The sequence below is a fragment of the Cynoglossus semilaevis genome, chromosome 1 (assembly GCF_000523025.1).
Source record: "Cynoglossus semilaevis isolate Cse_v1.0 chromosome 1, Cse_v1.0, whole genome shotgun sequence".
NCBI lineage: Eukaryota > Metazoa > Chordata > Actinopteri > Pleuronectiformes > Cynoglossidae > Cynoglossus > Cynoglossus semilaevis.
In genome coordinates, this window is record NC_024307.1 from 6,745,121 (window position 1) to 6,762,314 (window position 17,194).

The 17,194-nt window shown below is 43.2% G+C and overlaps 1 protein-coding gene and 1 non-coding gene across 4 annotated transcripts in view; one reads left to right on the forward strand and one right to left on the reverse strand.

The window, feature by feature from the left end:
* Positions 1-17,194, reverse strand: part of rtn1a (reticulon 1a) — a 22,007-nt gene continuing 4,813 nt past the window's right edge. The window contains exons 2-9 of one of the 3 annotated variants that reach the window (XM_008307678.3): positions 12,815-13,552; positions 11,328-12,005; positions 1,121-1,328; positions 898-1,036; positions 712-781; positions 536-582; positions 379-437; positions 1-96 (exon numbers count right to left, since the gene is read on the reverse strand). In XM_008307678.3, coding sequence (XP_008305900.1) covers positions 54-96; positions 379-437; positions 536-582; positions 712-781; positions 898-1,036; positions 1,121-1,328; positions 11,328-12,005; positions 12,815-13,552 — 1,982 coding nt within the window. In that variant the 3' untranslated portion in view covers positions 1-53. Of the gene's footprint in view, positions 97-378; positions 438-535; positions 583-711; positions 782-897; positions 1,037-1,120; positions 1,329-3,770; positions 3,943-7,467; positions 7,822-11,327; positions 12,006-12,814; positions 13,553-17,194 lie in introns of those variants that run through there. The other 2 variants (XM_008307685.3, XM_008307695.3) reach the window with 2 other exon arrangements.
* trnal-cag (transfer RNA leucine (anticodon CAG)) lies at positions 10,113-10,185 on the forward strand. The gene has a single exon. It is a non-coding gene; the product is annotated as a tRNA-Leu (tRNA).

The window sequence follows — 17,194 nt, forward strand, 5'->3', positions numbered from 1 at the left end:
TAGAGAAACACCAAGGTGCCAATATCGCCAGGTTGACAGCTGGGGGCGCTGCTCTACTCCTCCTTCCTCTTAGCTCCAGGAATCTTCGCCTGGATCCTGTGAAAAAAGAAAACAAACAAACAAAAAAACAAACAAACAATTAATTTAGCCAAGTATTTAGCCGTCATTCATATAAGTGGTCTAATTTCTAATTTCTAGGCTAAACCAGGTCCCCAAGCTTTTACTACTGACCTCTAACATATTACATACAGTAAATATATATATATATATATATGTATATATATATATAGACAGATACATTTGATAATATTTTGAAAGGCTCAGTATGTTGTGTGTGTGTGTGTGTTTGGTTCAACACAGTCATGAACAAACACTCACTTTCCTACCACCGAGTTGACCTGGGTCCGTATTAATCCCACGTATTGATCAATCTGTGCCTGTTGATTGGATGAAAACCAGATGTCAGTATTTTTTAACTAAAACCGAAGCAGGTTTGACCTGGTTGTTGTTGGAGTGAAGTTGCTGTGTTTCGTACCTGATGTTTCTCATAGACCACGGGCATGGTAAACATGGAGACCACGGCTGTGTGAAGCACAAGAGGAAGAGCAACAGAGGAAATCACAGTACGTTAGCTCGGAGAACACGTCATCGGAGTATTATTTAGTACATTTTGTTTGTGAGTATTTGACTCTGAAGTCAGGATGAGCTCACCTAGAATGAGCAGCGTCAGGCCGTTGAAGATAGCTCCCACGTAGGTCAGCAGCCACATCAGCACAGCAAACTGGAACACACACACACACACACACACACACACACACGTTCTTGTAATAAACCAGCCTGTGTGATTGATCACAGCGAAATAACAAGAGCGTGTGGAGATGAGTGTGTGAAGCAAACCTTCAAGGAATCGACCAGATCCTGGACCAGGAACAGCCGGCGGAGCTCCTTCATGCAGGTGTTGGTGTAGAGCAGGATTTTGTCGGCGTATTTACTGATCTGGTCCTGGGACAGAGAGATCTCCATCTCCAGGTAGGACCTGAGGACAACAGACAGCACAGAGCCATGCAGAGACCCCCATGGTAAACCACCAACGAATCACTGACCTTTCTGTTCCACTCACTTGAAAGGATGTCCCTCATCGGTCTTCTGCACGGCCTGCAGCACAGACTTGTAGATCCTGAAGCTGATGGTGGCAGAGAGGGCAGCCAGGGCCAGGTAGGCTCCCACGCTGACGACACTGAACTGGGTCAGAGAGAAGAGCAGCAGCAGCACGCTGCTGAACACGGCTCCAGACTGTTTCACATTCCTCCAGTAGAGCAGGTCAATCGCTGAATGGTGGGTCAGAAGGACAAAGGAGACAAACGGGGTGAGGACTGAGCGCCATCATAACCTGACTCTCGCTGTCCTCCTATTTAAATTTGAATCCTGGGTGAGACTGCTGCTACACATCTGGGTCAAAAACCGGAAGCTGTTCACAGGCCGACGTCCTCGGAGATCTGTGGCTGTCACGTGATGCTGTTCTAACCCAGCTTCATAACGCAGTGTCTCTTTAGATCACACGGAGCTGTGGAAATGTGAGATTAGCCCCAGTTTTCAAAGTAGGAAGAAGAAGAAGAAGTTGAAAGACAAGAAGAAGAAGAAGAAGAAGAAGCTGAAAGACAAGATTTGTCCTCTATATTTCATTAGCACTTAGGATTTTTTTTTGCCTTGCTGATGATGGGATTCAAACCAGCAATCCTCAGATCATAAGCACAAGAACGCAACCTGTTTACACATCTTAGAGACAGGAGGTCCTGGGTTTGAGCCCCAGTGGAACCACCTGCTTAGTGCCTCCAGGGGGCAGCCTGTTGCATTAGATTTGCTGTTAAAGCAACAGTTTTCCCAGTGTGTTCAAATTATTATGATTGTTATTAATATTATTATGGACACTTTCACTTGGCAAATGTCTGATACAGTCATTAGGTGGCAGTATTGCGACCCAAATGACAGAGAGCTGCTGATCAGAAAAATCAAGCTAGAAGAAGTTAACTGGGTTTGCTTAGCCTAGCTGCAAAAACTGACTACTGTAACTGATGAATCTCAAAATATGTGTTCTGTCACAGCGCCCCCTGCAGAGAAGGAAGTAAGTAAGATAAAAGTAAGCAAGAGAGAAGGTTCTCGATTCTTTCGTCAGCAGCAGGTCATGAAAGAAACGAGGTCGAACGCAGTTTTCGTGGCTGTCCAGTACAGTGTGCAGTTATCAGCAGCAGCAGCAGCTTTGGTCACATACAGAACAAACAAACACACGGCGTGTGTCAGGTCAGACAGCAGGTACACAGGCTGGACATTAATGATTGATCTAATGCAGGCGGCCAGCGGCAGAGGTAATCAGCACTTCTGAGATAAAGGTTCAGAGTGACCTGTCCCGGAGCCAGCTGTGGGGTCAGTGAGGAAGGACGGCGACGCTGCGTCACTTTGGTACTTCACTAGAACAGAGAATTTGATGGAGAAAATTCTGTCCTTTCTTCTGTCTGGTTGAACCCATACGTCAAAGCTGGAGTTGTAATGAGTGAGGATTAGCCCAGTGTAACGTTCCAGCTGTGGAGACTGACACCGACCACCTCTGTGGGCTCTGTTTCCATGAGAACTGTCAGCTGCTGCTGCTCCACCGCTGCTGCTCCACCGCTGCTGCTCCACTTGGTTAAAAAACCAAACATGACTCTGTTGCTCCTGCCTGTCATAAAAGGATCAGAGCAGAACTGATGAGGTGTTCGCGTTACGTTAAAGCATGTACCCTGGGATTGAACGTTAACGATGGACGGAGATAAGAAAAACATATTTCAGAAATTCAAGGAGGGAACCAATAAAAGACAGCTGTGTCCAGGACTGGACTGTGAGGTCAAAGATCAAGAAACCTGGGATGAGAAGAGACAATGTTTCCAATGTTTATAAAAGGGAAAGGAGAGCCATATAACCCAAAGAACACCATCCCCACAGTGAATCAAGGATATGGGAGTGATTAACTTTTGTGGGTTCGGTTCTCTTCCTGAAGAACAACAACCCATTCATCTCCTCGGAGGTCATGTCCAGTCCGGTGGTCTTCTTCCAGACTTCCTACCACTGTAGGATGAGTGAGAAGCTGCCGCAGCAGGACCCGTCCATCTGTTGCTCCTGACAGCAGGTCTGGTCAGGGTTAATGTGAAGCTTTGTTCTCATCAAGCAGAGAGAGATTGACTGCTGTGGTCTCTGGGGTGACTTACTCTTCCTCTCTGAGGCGTCCGCCCGCCTGCCTGCTCTAATTTTAGCCGTGGAGCTGTGAGCAGCATAGTGATGACGGCCATCTTTACTCTCCACTAAGAGACATCCGTGGATGCCAAAAACTGGGACTGGACCTGGTTACACAGCAGTGACTGTGACTGTGAGCAGATGTGGCGGCGGATCAGTCAGTGTGAACCTTAGCTTTTCTGGATCACCTGACTCTTGTCTTCTACATCACCCCCTCTCTCCCCCCGACCTCCCAACGCCACAATGTAAAAAGACCAGTCATTCACTACAACGTGCAGCAGCAGCTGTTCATTCATCAGACAGCAGTCAGGGTTCACGCCAACTGTGCATGTGGCAACTCATCTGACTGGAGATGCTCTCTCTCTCTGTCTCTCTCTGTCTCTCTCTCTCAGACACACACACAGCAGCATCAGCAGCAGTGACAACACACACACACACACACACACACACACACACCGGTGACGGTGTCTGCTGTGGTTTTAGCTTTAGTAGAAGTGTGTACTGACCTGCGGCTCCCATGGCTGAACAGGGAAAGAAGCAGCTGCTTTATCCATGGACAAAAGGAGAGCAGTGGAGGGGGAGTAGCCTCCATACAGCAGGGGCGGGGTCAGAGCTACGCCAAACCAATCAGAACATGGCACTGAGGGAGCGAGGACAGGGAGGGAGGGGGAGCGTCTGTGTGAGCCTGCGTGTGTGTTTTTATGTGGGTGCGGTTGCCAAAAAAAAAAAAAAAAACCACACAAATGCACTAACACACATCTGAACACTCCTCCTCCTCCTCCTCTGTCTGTCTCTCCCTCTCTCTCTCCCTCTCTCGCTCGGCCCTGTTCTACTCGGCTGTAACACAACTCTGCTGATGCTGCACTAATCAGGACATTTTGTCAAAAATAGAAAATTAAATCAGACACCTTGTGTTTTGTGTTGGTTTCATGGCACACCAGCTGCTGCACACAATACCCCACACAGCCACAGGAGGCAGCGCAGATTTTCCTATTCCACTGAAACACTTTGGTGGCGGATAGCTGCCTAGCACCTGCCTGATGCAGTTGCCATAGTTACTGTGCTCCATTTTCGGGGAGGGGGGGGGTGGGCGGGGGGGGGGGGGGGGGTGAACACAGTTCCTTTGGGAAAACAGGGAGAGATTCAATTTTAATGTCCTGAATCTGGGGAATCAGTGACACATAATTTGTCTCTACACACACACACACACACACACACACACACACACACACACAGAGCAGCCACTCCCTTCACTAAGTCTGGCTCCATTGTTCACACACTAACCACCACCTCCAGCTGTGTCATCTAGAACCTCGTTCCAGTGCCAGGCTGGACCGGGGTTTTGGTGTCAGAGCGACGGTCACTGAGAACAGAGTAAATAAGATGCTGGAACTGACCTGAGATCAGTGGACCGTGGCTGTCATTCAAATATACAGGGAGAGAACATGAGCTCGGTGTGACATTATTATTTTGCTTCTTTTTATTTTGTGGAGGTTATTTATGGCAGGATTGATCCAATCGTTTGACATTTGACCTTCTCAGCTTCAAGGTTGACGTGTTGGTCATTCAGAGATTTTTTTTCTTCTTTATATCTTAGTTCTGTTTATTAGTCTGGTTGTTCTTCTCTGACCTCTGACCTGTCTTTCTAGATAGACTTTACACTTAGGAAATGTTCTGTGAAATGTTGAAACACGTGTCTCAGTCTATTAGACACCAACAGCCCTAACCCTAGAAAAGAAGTTCTGTTTCTCTCCTGACTTGAAGTGTGTTGCCCCGATCGTCTACAGGCCCAGAAATATGTCATATTTCTGTTGCTAATGTTCTGATCTGAACTGAACTGTTCATCTGGTGATGAGGCCTTCGTTCACCAAACATGTGGTTAGTCTGTTTCTGTGTGTGTGTGCAGTAGAGGTGTGTATTGGCAAGAGTCTTAGCGATAAGTGCAATACCACAGGCACAACAATATATTGAGTTTTTAAACAACTTCTTCTACATTTATAATCGATAGAGAGAAAAAATAAAATTGCAGGACAAAGTAAAATAGTTTGACTGAAAGTGTTAAATATATGCAGTCCCAGTACAATCAACTAGTGGTCAAGAGTTTAAATGCAACAAAAAAAAAAAAACGTGAATATTTGCATGTTAATTGTTAATAAAGTATATCAATACAGTGCTGTAGAATATCGATACAATATTGTAAAACTGAAATATCGCAATATTTCACCTTATCAATATTTTCTTGCACCCCTGGTGTGGAGATTTGGGACTTGAAATAACGGGAGACTTCAAGGTGATCAGGTGACTCTGAAGTCTGTGTCAGCCCCTGATCTGGTTTAATTCTGCCTGACACATTAATGTACTTTATTGATGGAGCTGTTAGAAGGTCAAACAGACTCAATAAATCACAAACCTGAGCTTTCATTCCTCCCCTGTAGGTGGCAGCAGCCATCACACTGCTCACAGTTTTTACCAGAGATTCTGTCAAAATCTAGTGAATCCAAAATGACCTGAAGGATTCTGTGAAATCTTTTCTTTTAGTCATGTGGAGCTAAAATAGTTCTTCTTTCTTCTGGTATTAAAAGTTTTTTTTTAGTTAAACTGATTATGGCAACGTGAAATCATCTTATTTACATATAATCTTAGAGTCTTAATGATGTTCAGTTATGATCGGCAAAAACCAGAGCACATGATGAGCAGCAGTGACAACAGTGTGAATCCCCCGACTCTCCTGTAGTTTAACTAGTTTAGCCTGACCTCATTAAATCACTACAGACATCTAGGCCTCAAACCAGTGATTAGCTGGAACGTGCTAATGGACCTCAGTGGGTTTTTAGTTATAATCTGGATTCAAGGAGTCGTAGAATCTGTCGTGCTTTTTGTTGAAGAAACATACAAAACTGTTTTTGATAATAGTTAAACTTAAAGGGTTGAATCTTAATCTAAATATTAAATACAAAAATACAAATGGTAAATAAAAGATCTTACGGTTACATTTAAATAAAAATATTGATTTTTATTTGTTATTGATTTGTTATAATATATTTAAATTAATTTTGTAAATGTAGTAACTTCCTGTCAGTGTGTCTCACTTTACCAACAGCAACCTGTGTCACTGCCTTTTTTTTAAATTTTTACATTTTAAACATTTTAAAATATGATCTTTGATGACACTTTGAGGTTATACTCTGGTATGTTCGATGTGTGATGCAAACCTCCTGACCTGATATTGATCTGGAACCGATATTCGACGACTGGGGAACAGTTGATAACCGGGGAGTTGCTGTAGCTGGATTTGAGGTAACGTACAAAAACAACAGCTCACATTAGAGACAACTACGTAACGTTCCGTTGCGTGCTGATGACGAGGACAGAACAGTGTCAGGGAGTCAGCAGTGTGTGTGTGTAACCAAAATGACTAAACAAAAACGCCTTTAGTTACAGAACAAGACTGAGCAAATGAAACGTCTCAGCCGCTGCAGCCAAGATTTCATACGACACAGCCTACAATGTTAACACACGAAATAAAAGGTATTAAAAAAACACTGTCTGGATTCAAACAGCACAGCGTCTGCCATACACCGTGTTCTAACAAACGGACAGAAACAGGGAACACAGACAGAGGGAGGGACGCTGCTCCACGGCCTGGTCTCTGCAAGGTGCCATGGCAGCCGGAGAGACAGTGCTGATGTAATTGGAATGGGTGTGGCCTGGTTACCATGGAGATAGTCTGTCAGTGCCGTCAAGATGCTGTGACTGCCTCTTCACACAAAAGCAGAGCATACGCCATTAAAAAATGTGCGCCTGAGCGCGGCTACAACAACGTCAACGATGTCACATTTCTGACAGACAAATCCTGATGAGTCTGTTTCACATGTAATGACTGAGGCGGCCCAGCAGCAGCTGCTCTGTCACAGACACAGACACAGACACAGACGCACCAGGAAAGGTCTGTCGTCAGGGCGTGTCTGTGTAAAAGGAGGTGCAGGGAGACAAAGCTCTCTGCTTTTTCTGACAAATACCATCATATTAAGGTGCAAAAATAGAAGCACATTCAATGCACACACACACACACACACACACTGAAGAGTGGTTTAGTGAACATAACATCCGGATGCGGTGCTAAATATCCTGCATGCAGAAACAACAGTCCGTCTCTCACAGCCACAGCACTCACACATGTCAGCACAGTAAAGACGTCAGTACCCTGGCCTCTCCAGCCGCTCCAGGAGCTCTCCTTCTTGGTCACTTCTGCACCGGCCTGCATGCTGACGATCACCTAGATCCCTGCTCTCTCTCTTACTCTGTCTTTATGGTTTTCTTCTTTGTCTCCCCTCTTCTGTAGCAAACGGCTCACTCACTCATCCCAGGAAGGCATGAATGGTGGATAAAGGATGCAGGAGGAGACCTGGGCTGAGGTGGCAGACGAGGGAGGAGAGGGAGGGACGGTGGAGACAGATGAGGGAGATGTTTCCAAGGTGCTACCGACTGGCGGAGCACGCAGACTGATGCTGTGGAGCAGCGCTGGGCACAGGAGAGGAGCAGCAGTGAAGGTAGAGAGAGAGAGAGAGAGAGAGAGAGGGAGAGAGAGGGAGAAGGAAGGAGTGCGTCCGTAGGTCTGTGTGTGTGTGTACACAGAGAGAGGAAGGACTAGCCGACAGTCGCTGCAGCACAAATCCATCAATTCCACGATTAAGACCATGTGGGGTTTAGAGGGTGGGGGTTAGAAAAGGGTTCTTAAGCATTCCTGTTAAAAGGAAAGAAGGTGTGAGGGCTTTAAAAATAAAAGGCAGAGTCATCAGAGCTCATTAATTATGTTTTCTAAAGGCAACCGTGTACAGATCGAACACATCAGGGCCAACACGGACGTTCCCTGTACGGTTGACTTTAACTGTAATAACAGTCAGATGTAAAGGGGCTTTGGCTGATGAGTCAGAATATCTGAGAAAAAAAAGCAGTGGCCTATATTAGTAGTAGCAAAACAGGTGACTATAAATTAAGGTTAGTTATTAAATATTAATGTAATGAGCAAATAAGTAAATAAATAACAAAAATGTAGGTAAAAGTAGTCCAAGTATATAATGATAAATAACAATAATAGTTTTTTTTTATCAAAATAAAATATGACAGCATCACTAAAATAGCTAGTCAATAAACAAGGTAACATTATATAAGATAAACCTCAGTTTCATTTTGCCAAAAGCAAAATAACTACATAACAGGTAACTAAATAGTTATCCAGAAATAACGTTTTAGAACACATCTTAGCATTTATTTTAAAAATAAATTTCAATCTGTTAGAGACAAAAATAGACAAATTGCTATTTGATGTTAAATAAAAACATTAAGATCTAACAATAATAAGCTAATAAAATATTACTCATAGCATAGAGCTAGATGTTAGGTATAAAATGAAGTACAAATGCTACTACATATAGCTATTGAACAGCATAGAATTAAAAAATAATAATTCCAATATTGTTCAGAAATATAGTTAACGTTAGCCAAATAGTGAATTCTTATCCAGTTAGCGTTAGCTGTGCTATACAGTAACTATGGCAAAAAAAACTGATAAACAAACGTGTCTATAAAAGCACAGCTCAGTGTTAGCTCAGTGATATGGCACTGCTTTTTCTGCCTGACTCTGTCCTGCTGAGGTTGTGAACGGCAAACACCCAGTTTTATTTTCTACAAACGCTACTAGTCTGTAGTCAGAGATTCAAACAGCAGTTTCCACTACGACTACAGGTTAATGAAGAGGCAGAGTGCTGCTGTTTTAATAATTCATTATCAGAGGCCGTCCATAACAGCACAATACTCCTGGTTTAGTGCCGTCAGGATGTGACTGTGCTTTAGGACTCCCTCTGGACTATAGCTCTAATCAAAATGGATCGCATGCTAACAGGCTAACTGCAAAGAAAACAGCACAGTCACTGTGGTGTCAGCACTGAGCAGAGCATCATTCCTTCATTGTGTTTTCAGGAATTACGTCATTTCTGGGCCATTACTCTGCCCCCCACCCCCTCCCCCCTCCAGAGAGCCACACCTCACACCTTCTGTTCAGACATAAATGCCAAAATCATCCCAGTAAATTACTAAAAAAAAAAAAAAAACCCGTCATCTTATCGTTCTCTGAACCACACTGAACAGGCACCTCCATCAACGATGCCATAGTAACGGATGTGGACGATCACGAACTGTTGACAATAGGATTTTGAAGCTCGCAGTAAAACAGAAATGACAAAGGTGCACAGCACCATCTAGTGGTAAGAAATAAGACGTGCATGACCTGCTTTTAGCATTTCCAGAAGCTTCTAGCAGTCGGTGAGTAAACAAAAACGCAGCCGTTTGAAATAGTTGGAAAATCATACCAACTTTTAAAGGAGTAGATCTACTTTTACCACTTTTACCAAAAAAAAATCGCGGCCTGGATTTATTATTATTATTGTTATCCTTGGGAAAAAACGTTAAAAAGTGGAGTCTTTAGCATGTTTTAGCTGCTTCTCAAGTCAACTCAACCAAACTGATGCAGTTTTGTACTGTAATTCTCCTCTATTACATTTTCTTTTTTTTTATAAATAATAGCAATACATTATTCTTTACTTCTAACATTACATTTTTGCTCTCCATATGAGAAAAAGAATATTATCCAAATTGTGACAAAGACTGTGGAGCAGGTGGGGGTCTGCACTGTAGAGACCAGTGGAGGAGAGACAGAACCCGTGGATGTGGGTCAACACTGAAAATGATGCAGCACCACTGGCTTTATCCTGGCCCTAAAAAAGGAATGTACATCCATAAGAGAAGCAGTATTGAAAATAAACAACAAAAACCTTTTTTGGCCCTTACTTGGTTCTGTAGTGTAGTGGTTAGCACGCCTGCCTCAGAAGCAGAATGTCCTGGGTTTGATTCCCAGAAGAACCACATGCGTGACAGCGTTAAACCTCCTGTCTAAGCTGCTTTGGTTAAAAGCGTCGACTAAATATGTAAATGTTAATGTGCTGATTTGAAGACAGTGACGCTGTGTTAAAGACAGGAGGCTGGGCTGGAGATGACAGGGTTAAAGATGCTGTGATTTAGTCTGAGACTGATGAGGATGAACTGGATTAGAAATGATCGGTTCAGAGAAACAGCTGAGATACAACAGTTTGGAGACGTCAGAGTAGCACGGCTGAGATTGTAAATCGATTGAAACTGGGTCGAGAACCGTCTAGTCAAAACATGGACTCATAATGTGGTACGGACAATAATGCCCAGTGATAATAGTGTTTGATAGTGTTTTACAAAGAGGTCTGGTGATATTTTTCAGGGGTTGCTACAGTATAAGAAATAATATTAAAAAATATAAAGACATAACTTAGCTACTCATAAACAGTTAGATATTGTTAAATGTAGAAAAAATCCTTAGACATTAAAACCATTACCACCAAAAGTACACAATTTCAGCTGCCTATGAAAGCAGTCAACGACAGAAGACAGGGAAATATTTCACTCCTTAATATCTGCATTGTATCAAGGTTTCTGCCAGCAGTATTCAGCAGAATAAAGTAGAATGTTTACATAGAAGACGGTATCTTTGGTTTCAGTTGACAAACACTGCCAAATGACTCAGGAGTTTCTCACTCACTATATGTCTTTCTTAAATGCACCACCGGGGGAAGCAGACTGCAGAAAAGCACAACGTAGACGCTTCCCACCCTGAGGACAGCAACAATCCACCTCCTTTCTCTCTCCCTCTCTCTCTCTGTCTCTCTCTGTCTCTCTCTCTAACCCTCCACGCCTTGTGACCAAAACAACAACAGTTTTCAAACGTAAACAAACGCAAGACGAGCCAGGAAAAATAAAAAGATGCTGTCAGTGACCTTCAGCCATTTTGAATGATACCAAAATATAGTTAGAATATTTTCAACAACCAAACAAATAAAAAACATTAACCTATTTTTATACATCTATATATATATATATATTTATATATTTTATTTTCCTTGAAATATATATTGAAAAATATTAGTTTTGGTTTCGTATGGAAAACACGTAGCAGTGAGTGAAATGATTTTAGAACCAACCTTTTTGTTTGTTCATTCCTCCCAGAAACATCATCTCTGCAGGTTTCTCCAAGTCTCCCTCCACCTCAGCGGTGTGTTGCTGCATGTCGTCTGTATGTGGCTTCTCCAGCCGCACCTCTGGGGGCACTGTGGCGGTGGGGAGATTAGGTTTGCTGGGGCGATCCTCTTCTGTTTTTACTGGGGTTTTGACATTTTCTGTGATCAGGGGCTCGGCTGGCAGGGTCTCAGCAGTGCTGCGGGGAGGGACAATGCTGGACAGCAGCGGAGAGGGAGGGCTCACCCCCTGTTTGGGGCCACTGAAGCCCTGCTCTCTCTTTGGGCTCTCTTCTGAGGCAGACTCAATGAAGAGATCGCTGTCAAGCTCTGCCTCTCTCTCCTCCCGCAGAATGCTGTAGGCCGTAGGTGGAGCATGGTTGCCAGCTGAGCCAATACCACCCTTGAGAACGGGGAGATTATCAAAGGGGTTGTTGGACTGGCTGAAAGCATCCTTTCCTTTAGGCGGTTGGGCAAATGGGTTACTAGTGGGCTTGGGAGGCTCCTCGGACACCAGCTCAATCTCTGAGTCTCCAGACTCTGCACTGCTGCCATCCGGCTCCCTGGTGCCAGCATCTTTGCTTTTAGAAGCTGCCGTCTTCCCAGTGTCAGCCTTGATCACATCATGGGGAGGGAATTCTTTTTCTGTGAATGAAGGAAACCAGAGGAAAGTGGCCACCCAGGTCTTCATTAATAATACAGTATAGTACACAATACATACACATATACAGTGTGTGCACAAATCTCCAGACAAGGTTGTGACCCTGAAAAAACCTGATATGCTTTGATACGTAAACATAGTCCTCAGCAATTTTTTAAATCTCAAATCCTTGTCTGCATAAATAATAATTTGTGGTCCAATCCCTGCCTTGACATATATATTATACATAATATATGTATAAATGTAATATATATAAAAATATATTTTATTTCCTTTTAAGTAGGTTGATTTTCATTTACCTAAAACCACATTTTAGTAATATATTTCTGGGCCAGCAAACAGGTCCATCACTAAAATACTGTATGAATTAGAGTTTTAAAACCAAACCAGACTATTTTCTAAAAGGCTACTAGACAAGAATTGAAAATGGATTCACCTGATCATCGAGACATTTGAAGAATAGAAGAGAGAAAACAAAGTGTCAGGCTACAGATGTTCAGCCTGTCTCAGAAATCAAATTACTACTCAATAAAACTCTACCAGTAATGATAGAGTATTGATCCGACTGGAAGGATTCCAAAAAAACTGTTTTTAAAAGTGGGCAACAACAACAACAAAAAAATCTTTGTCAGTTATTTGTCAGTTGCTCATTAAGAGGCTGGGAAAAGGAGAAATGAACGTCCACTTTAAATGACTCAGCTGTAGGTCTGACGTCTGAGTTATAGGTTGACACTTTTGTTGATATCGCCAAAACCATTTGTCTATTTATATTTGTGTGTGTGTGTGTGTTTACGTGTTGGGGAAGCGTTGGGTGTGGAGGCCGGGCTGTCATCCTCCGGCTCTGATAAGGTCACAGTGGGAACCCCCTGTAAACCCACGCTGAGGACGTTCTCACGCTCCGACACACCGGTCGGAGCAGGAGTGTGCTGCGTTTGGGCCGTAGACTGATACTCAGTGAAGGTGATCTTCACTGGGCTGGCTGATTGAGGGGTGTTGCCCAGGTTCTGGTAGGAGCGGTAGTCTGACAACTCCTCGTCCGACGGCTCCTCCACGTATGGGAAAGAGGGTGAGTCCAGTGCTGGACCTAGGTTCTCTTCCTCTTCCTCTTCCTCTTCATCCTTGCCCTCGTCATCTCTGCCAGTGTACTTATCCATGTAGCTTCCCAGCAGGTCATGACCTCCTGAGGTGGTGTCCACCAGACTTTGTGGAGGGGCCTGCTGCTCAGCGTAGCTCTCGTCTCCATGGCTGATGTCCATGTAGTTGTAGGGTTCTGTCTTATCCGAGCTCAGCAGAGATTTGGGCATGTCATCAAAGAGATCGGACGACATCTTGGTACTGGAGCTGAAGCTGTAGGTGGTGCTGGAGAAGTTGTTCAAGGTGGAGGATGCAGTGGGAGATATGGAGGGTTTTAAATCTTCTGACAGGTATGAGTCTTCCCGGCTGGACGTGAAACTCTGGTTGGACAGCAGGGAGGTGTACACGTCGCCTTCGTCAGTCATGGGCTTCTTAAACAGGCCAGACATGAGGTCATCTGCAAGGACAGAGAGAGAGACGTAGGAGTCAGTCAGCAGCACAAACACATCGATGACGACAGTCAGCAAACAGCCTGTGGCCCAGTCTGTGGCTGTAATGAAACATTTAGTCAAACAAGGTTAGGCGTGAGCTAAAACTGCTTTTGCCGTTGCTGCTGCTACAGTAGAACGAGAGGCTGTAGCTGAAGCTGTAGCTGAAGCTGAAGCCTGGGCGCACGGCTGTGGAGATCAGTGGTGCAGCAGTAACTGAGGGCTCTCTTGTTTGGGACAAAGGAGGATTGTTCACGTCCCCCCCCAAAAACCATGCACATTTCCCACAATCAGTGTCTGTTCCCAATAGCATAAACTACAGCGCTGCCTGTGAGGACGTCGACACTCTGTACCCAACGGTCCCGCATCAACCCTGAAAACCGACATGTTTGACGTCCAACTGATGCAATCTTTCTCCTCCTCGTAGATAAAAATAGTTGGAGCCCAGAGAGACCAGGTTAGCAAAGCCTTTCAATGATAGATGTGAAATAAATGCATGAAATGAATATTTTATAGCACTGTTCGCTAACAGCATGCTGCCGTTCAATAAACATAAGAGTGTCTGGATACCACTTTTTCATGTTGAGTGGTAGTCCCATTGGCTTTTTATCCTTTCAGGTAAAAAATAGGGCGGAATGCTTGGTCATAATGAGTAAATAATTAAATAATAAATCTGGGGTTTAAATATACAATAGAGGGCTGAAATAAAAAGAAATCACTGGTTGACTGTAATGAACTTCAAAGGATGAAAAAAATCTTTTTTAATCCCACAGACGGCGAGATTGTGAGATGATTGTAGACGATTAGTTGTGAAGAAGTAATTAGAAAGTTTAGTCTCACATTTGTTGGAGGTGTACAGCTCCACACAACAGTTGGTGCTCTGCGCTGTAATATACAGTAAATAGTCCAGGTCAGTGTGTTCTCAGCTGACAGTTCACATTAATGGCTCATTCTCATGTGTTTTTATAAAACAACAGTGTAGTAACGACACAGATAAAGCTCAGCGGTGTTTTAGCCCAAGACGTTCAAACACCTGCAGTGTTGTGTTCAAGACTCAAACCAAGCTCCTCCTCCTTCTGTCCTCTGACCCTGCTTGTCCCAGGGTAACGCTGCGACTATAAATAGGCTGGTTACAGCTTCTGGGCAGGATGAAAGGTGGTTGAAGATTCAGAATAGAAGCCTTTAGGGTGAACTAAGACTGACAGATGAAAGGTGGTTGAAGATTCAGAATAGCAGCCTTTAGGGTGAACTTTGGAGGAGACAGACTGACAGAACAACCAAGAGGTCGGGACAGCCACTTCCTCTCCCTCTCTTTCCTCCCTCCCTCCCTCCCTCCTTCCTTTCACTTCCTCTAAAACACCCCACACCCTCTTCCTTCTGCTGTTCTTCCTTTGGCTGCATCCTTATACAATACATCTTTCTGCAGAGCAAGAGCTAGGTCAGAGGAGAACCACACCGAGACCCAAACTAGGTGAAAAATTAGGTCCAGAAGCTGGTCTTTGTTTTGTCTCTTAAAGACCAAAAGGTCTTATTGTTCAAGGTGGAAACTGTCTGTTGATCTGGGCGGTACACAAAAATAGCACCCGTTTTAGCTCAGTGACATGGACGCCCTTGATGAAAGCAAACCGCTGTATTATCCTCTCACTCCACTTTCATCATGTAGGTCCTATCAGCATCACCGTGGCAACAGCGTCACGTCTCACACTCACGGATTCATTAAGCAGGTGTGGGAAACAGTAAATAGAGATGATCTGAGGTTGGACGCCGTCCCAACCGTCCTCATGACAACACACTCTATGTAGAAACTTTAGTGTTTTATTTATTCATCTTAAAACTCGGTTTATCAACGTTATCATGGTCACATTTGGACACTAAGCTACATTTACAACATACTTTTATCTGATGATCTAACTTGAAGTCTGGTCTTTAGACTGAGGATTTGTTTTACTATTCTTGGTCCACATGTCTGTTACTGTTTGTACCTGAAAATGTATTTATCATTAATTAATTTTTTCACTGTTTTAAGTGCAAAGAGTAGTAAAGTGTGTAACAGGAAGAACGTGGGGTCGAAAGAAAAGCGAACATTAGCAGCAACACGCAGCTCAGCTTTCTTATCTCCTCAGAACAGTATGTGTTCGGACAGTTTTCCGGATTCTTCGACTTTTCTTGGACATCTTTTAATGTGTGGTTTCACTGATAACCATAAAATGAACATCAGTTTAAGTTACAGTTCAGCTACAAGCACCGTCACAGCTGAACAACTCGATCTATGACGCTCTCCACCGTGGTGTTACGTTTCAGGAGTCCTCTTTCACTTAGTGACCTTGTGGAAATCGACCCTTCAAGATGCTAGTTGGTTTGGTTTTGTCAGTGTAGTATAGAGTAGCTTTAGAATAAAATCATATCCTGCAGCTTTGTAATTAGTACTGTGATGGTATTATTATTATTATTATTATTATTATTATTATATCCCAACATTTATCTAAACATTTATTGTGTGAATCACTCTGTGTAAAATAACAAACAAAAACAACCCACTGATGAGAGGTTATGGTTTTGGTTATGGTTTTGTGAGAGTGGCTGGAAATTAATCCTGGGTTTTTTGTGTATGTGCAACAAACATAAAGCGGAGATTTAGCCGATAATAACAAGACCTTAAATAATTTATGATGTGAAGACAGTACAGCTGTCCAAAAAAACTGTTAAAAGGTTTTTTTTTAACAATTTCTGAATAAAACATCAAGGCTGGTGGAGGTCAGTGGGAGGCTGGTTATCTATTATGATAGAAAGAAGAGCGAAGAACAGAAAAATATCATTTTATTAGAAATTCACAATTTGCTGTCAGCATTGATTCTTCCTTTGTTCGATATCATTAGTTATGGTTCAATTCTTTTTCTACATAAGAATACTAAATGAAAATATCTAAATAAATAAATATAACACACAGTTTCACTGATTTGTTTTCTTTTCTTTTCATACAACAAAACATGGAAATAACATTTTAAGAGTGAAAGAGCGCCAGGAACAAAAAAACAGATTCAACTCAGCAGAAAAGAATCACTGTATGAAATATTTGAAACACCAATCAAGTCCAAACCCTTCTGTCCCTTCAGACTTTTTAAATTTGTATTTTCTTTTTCTTTTTCTTTTCTGTCGCATTGATTACATAAACCTATGAATTCTCTTCAATGCCGGTAAAGATAAGGAAACTTGAGAGCACAAAGACTGCGGTGCAACAAACCTACGGGCAGCGGGGGTCGATAAGAGAACAGCTGTGCTGAAAAATTCAACAGCGCTGAGCTGCATTGATCCACGACTGAGGGTCTGCAATTACCATAAGAATTATCACAGTACCTATTATTCTTAAAAAAAAAAATCCGTCAAGTCCACACAACACCAGAGTTATTGTTCCCGACTCTCGCATCAAACAGAAATCAATCTGGACTCAGTTTGAATATAAGAAAATCAGGAGCTGAGGTACAAACAGTACCTGCCTTTCACTGTATCGATCCTCGGCCTCTGAAAGAGCTTTAATGGATGAATGAAGAGGATTTGGAAGAAGCCTGCGTCTGCAGCCTGTGTCTGCAGCCTGCGTCTGCAGCCCGGGTCTG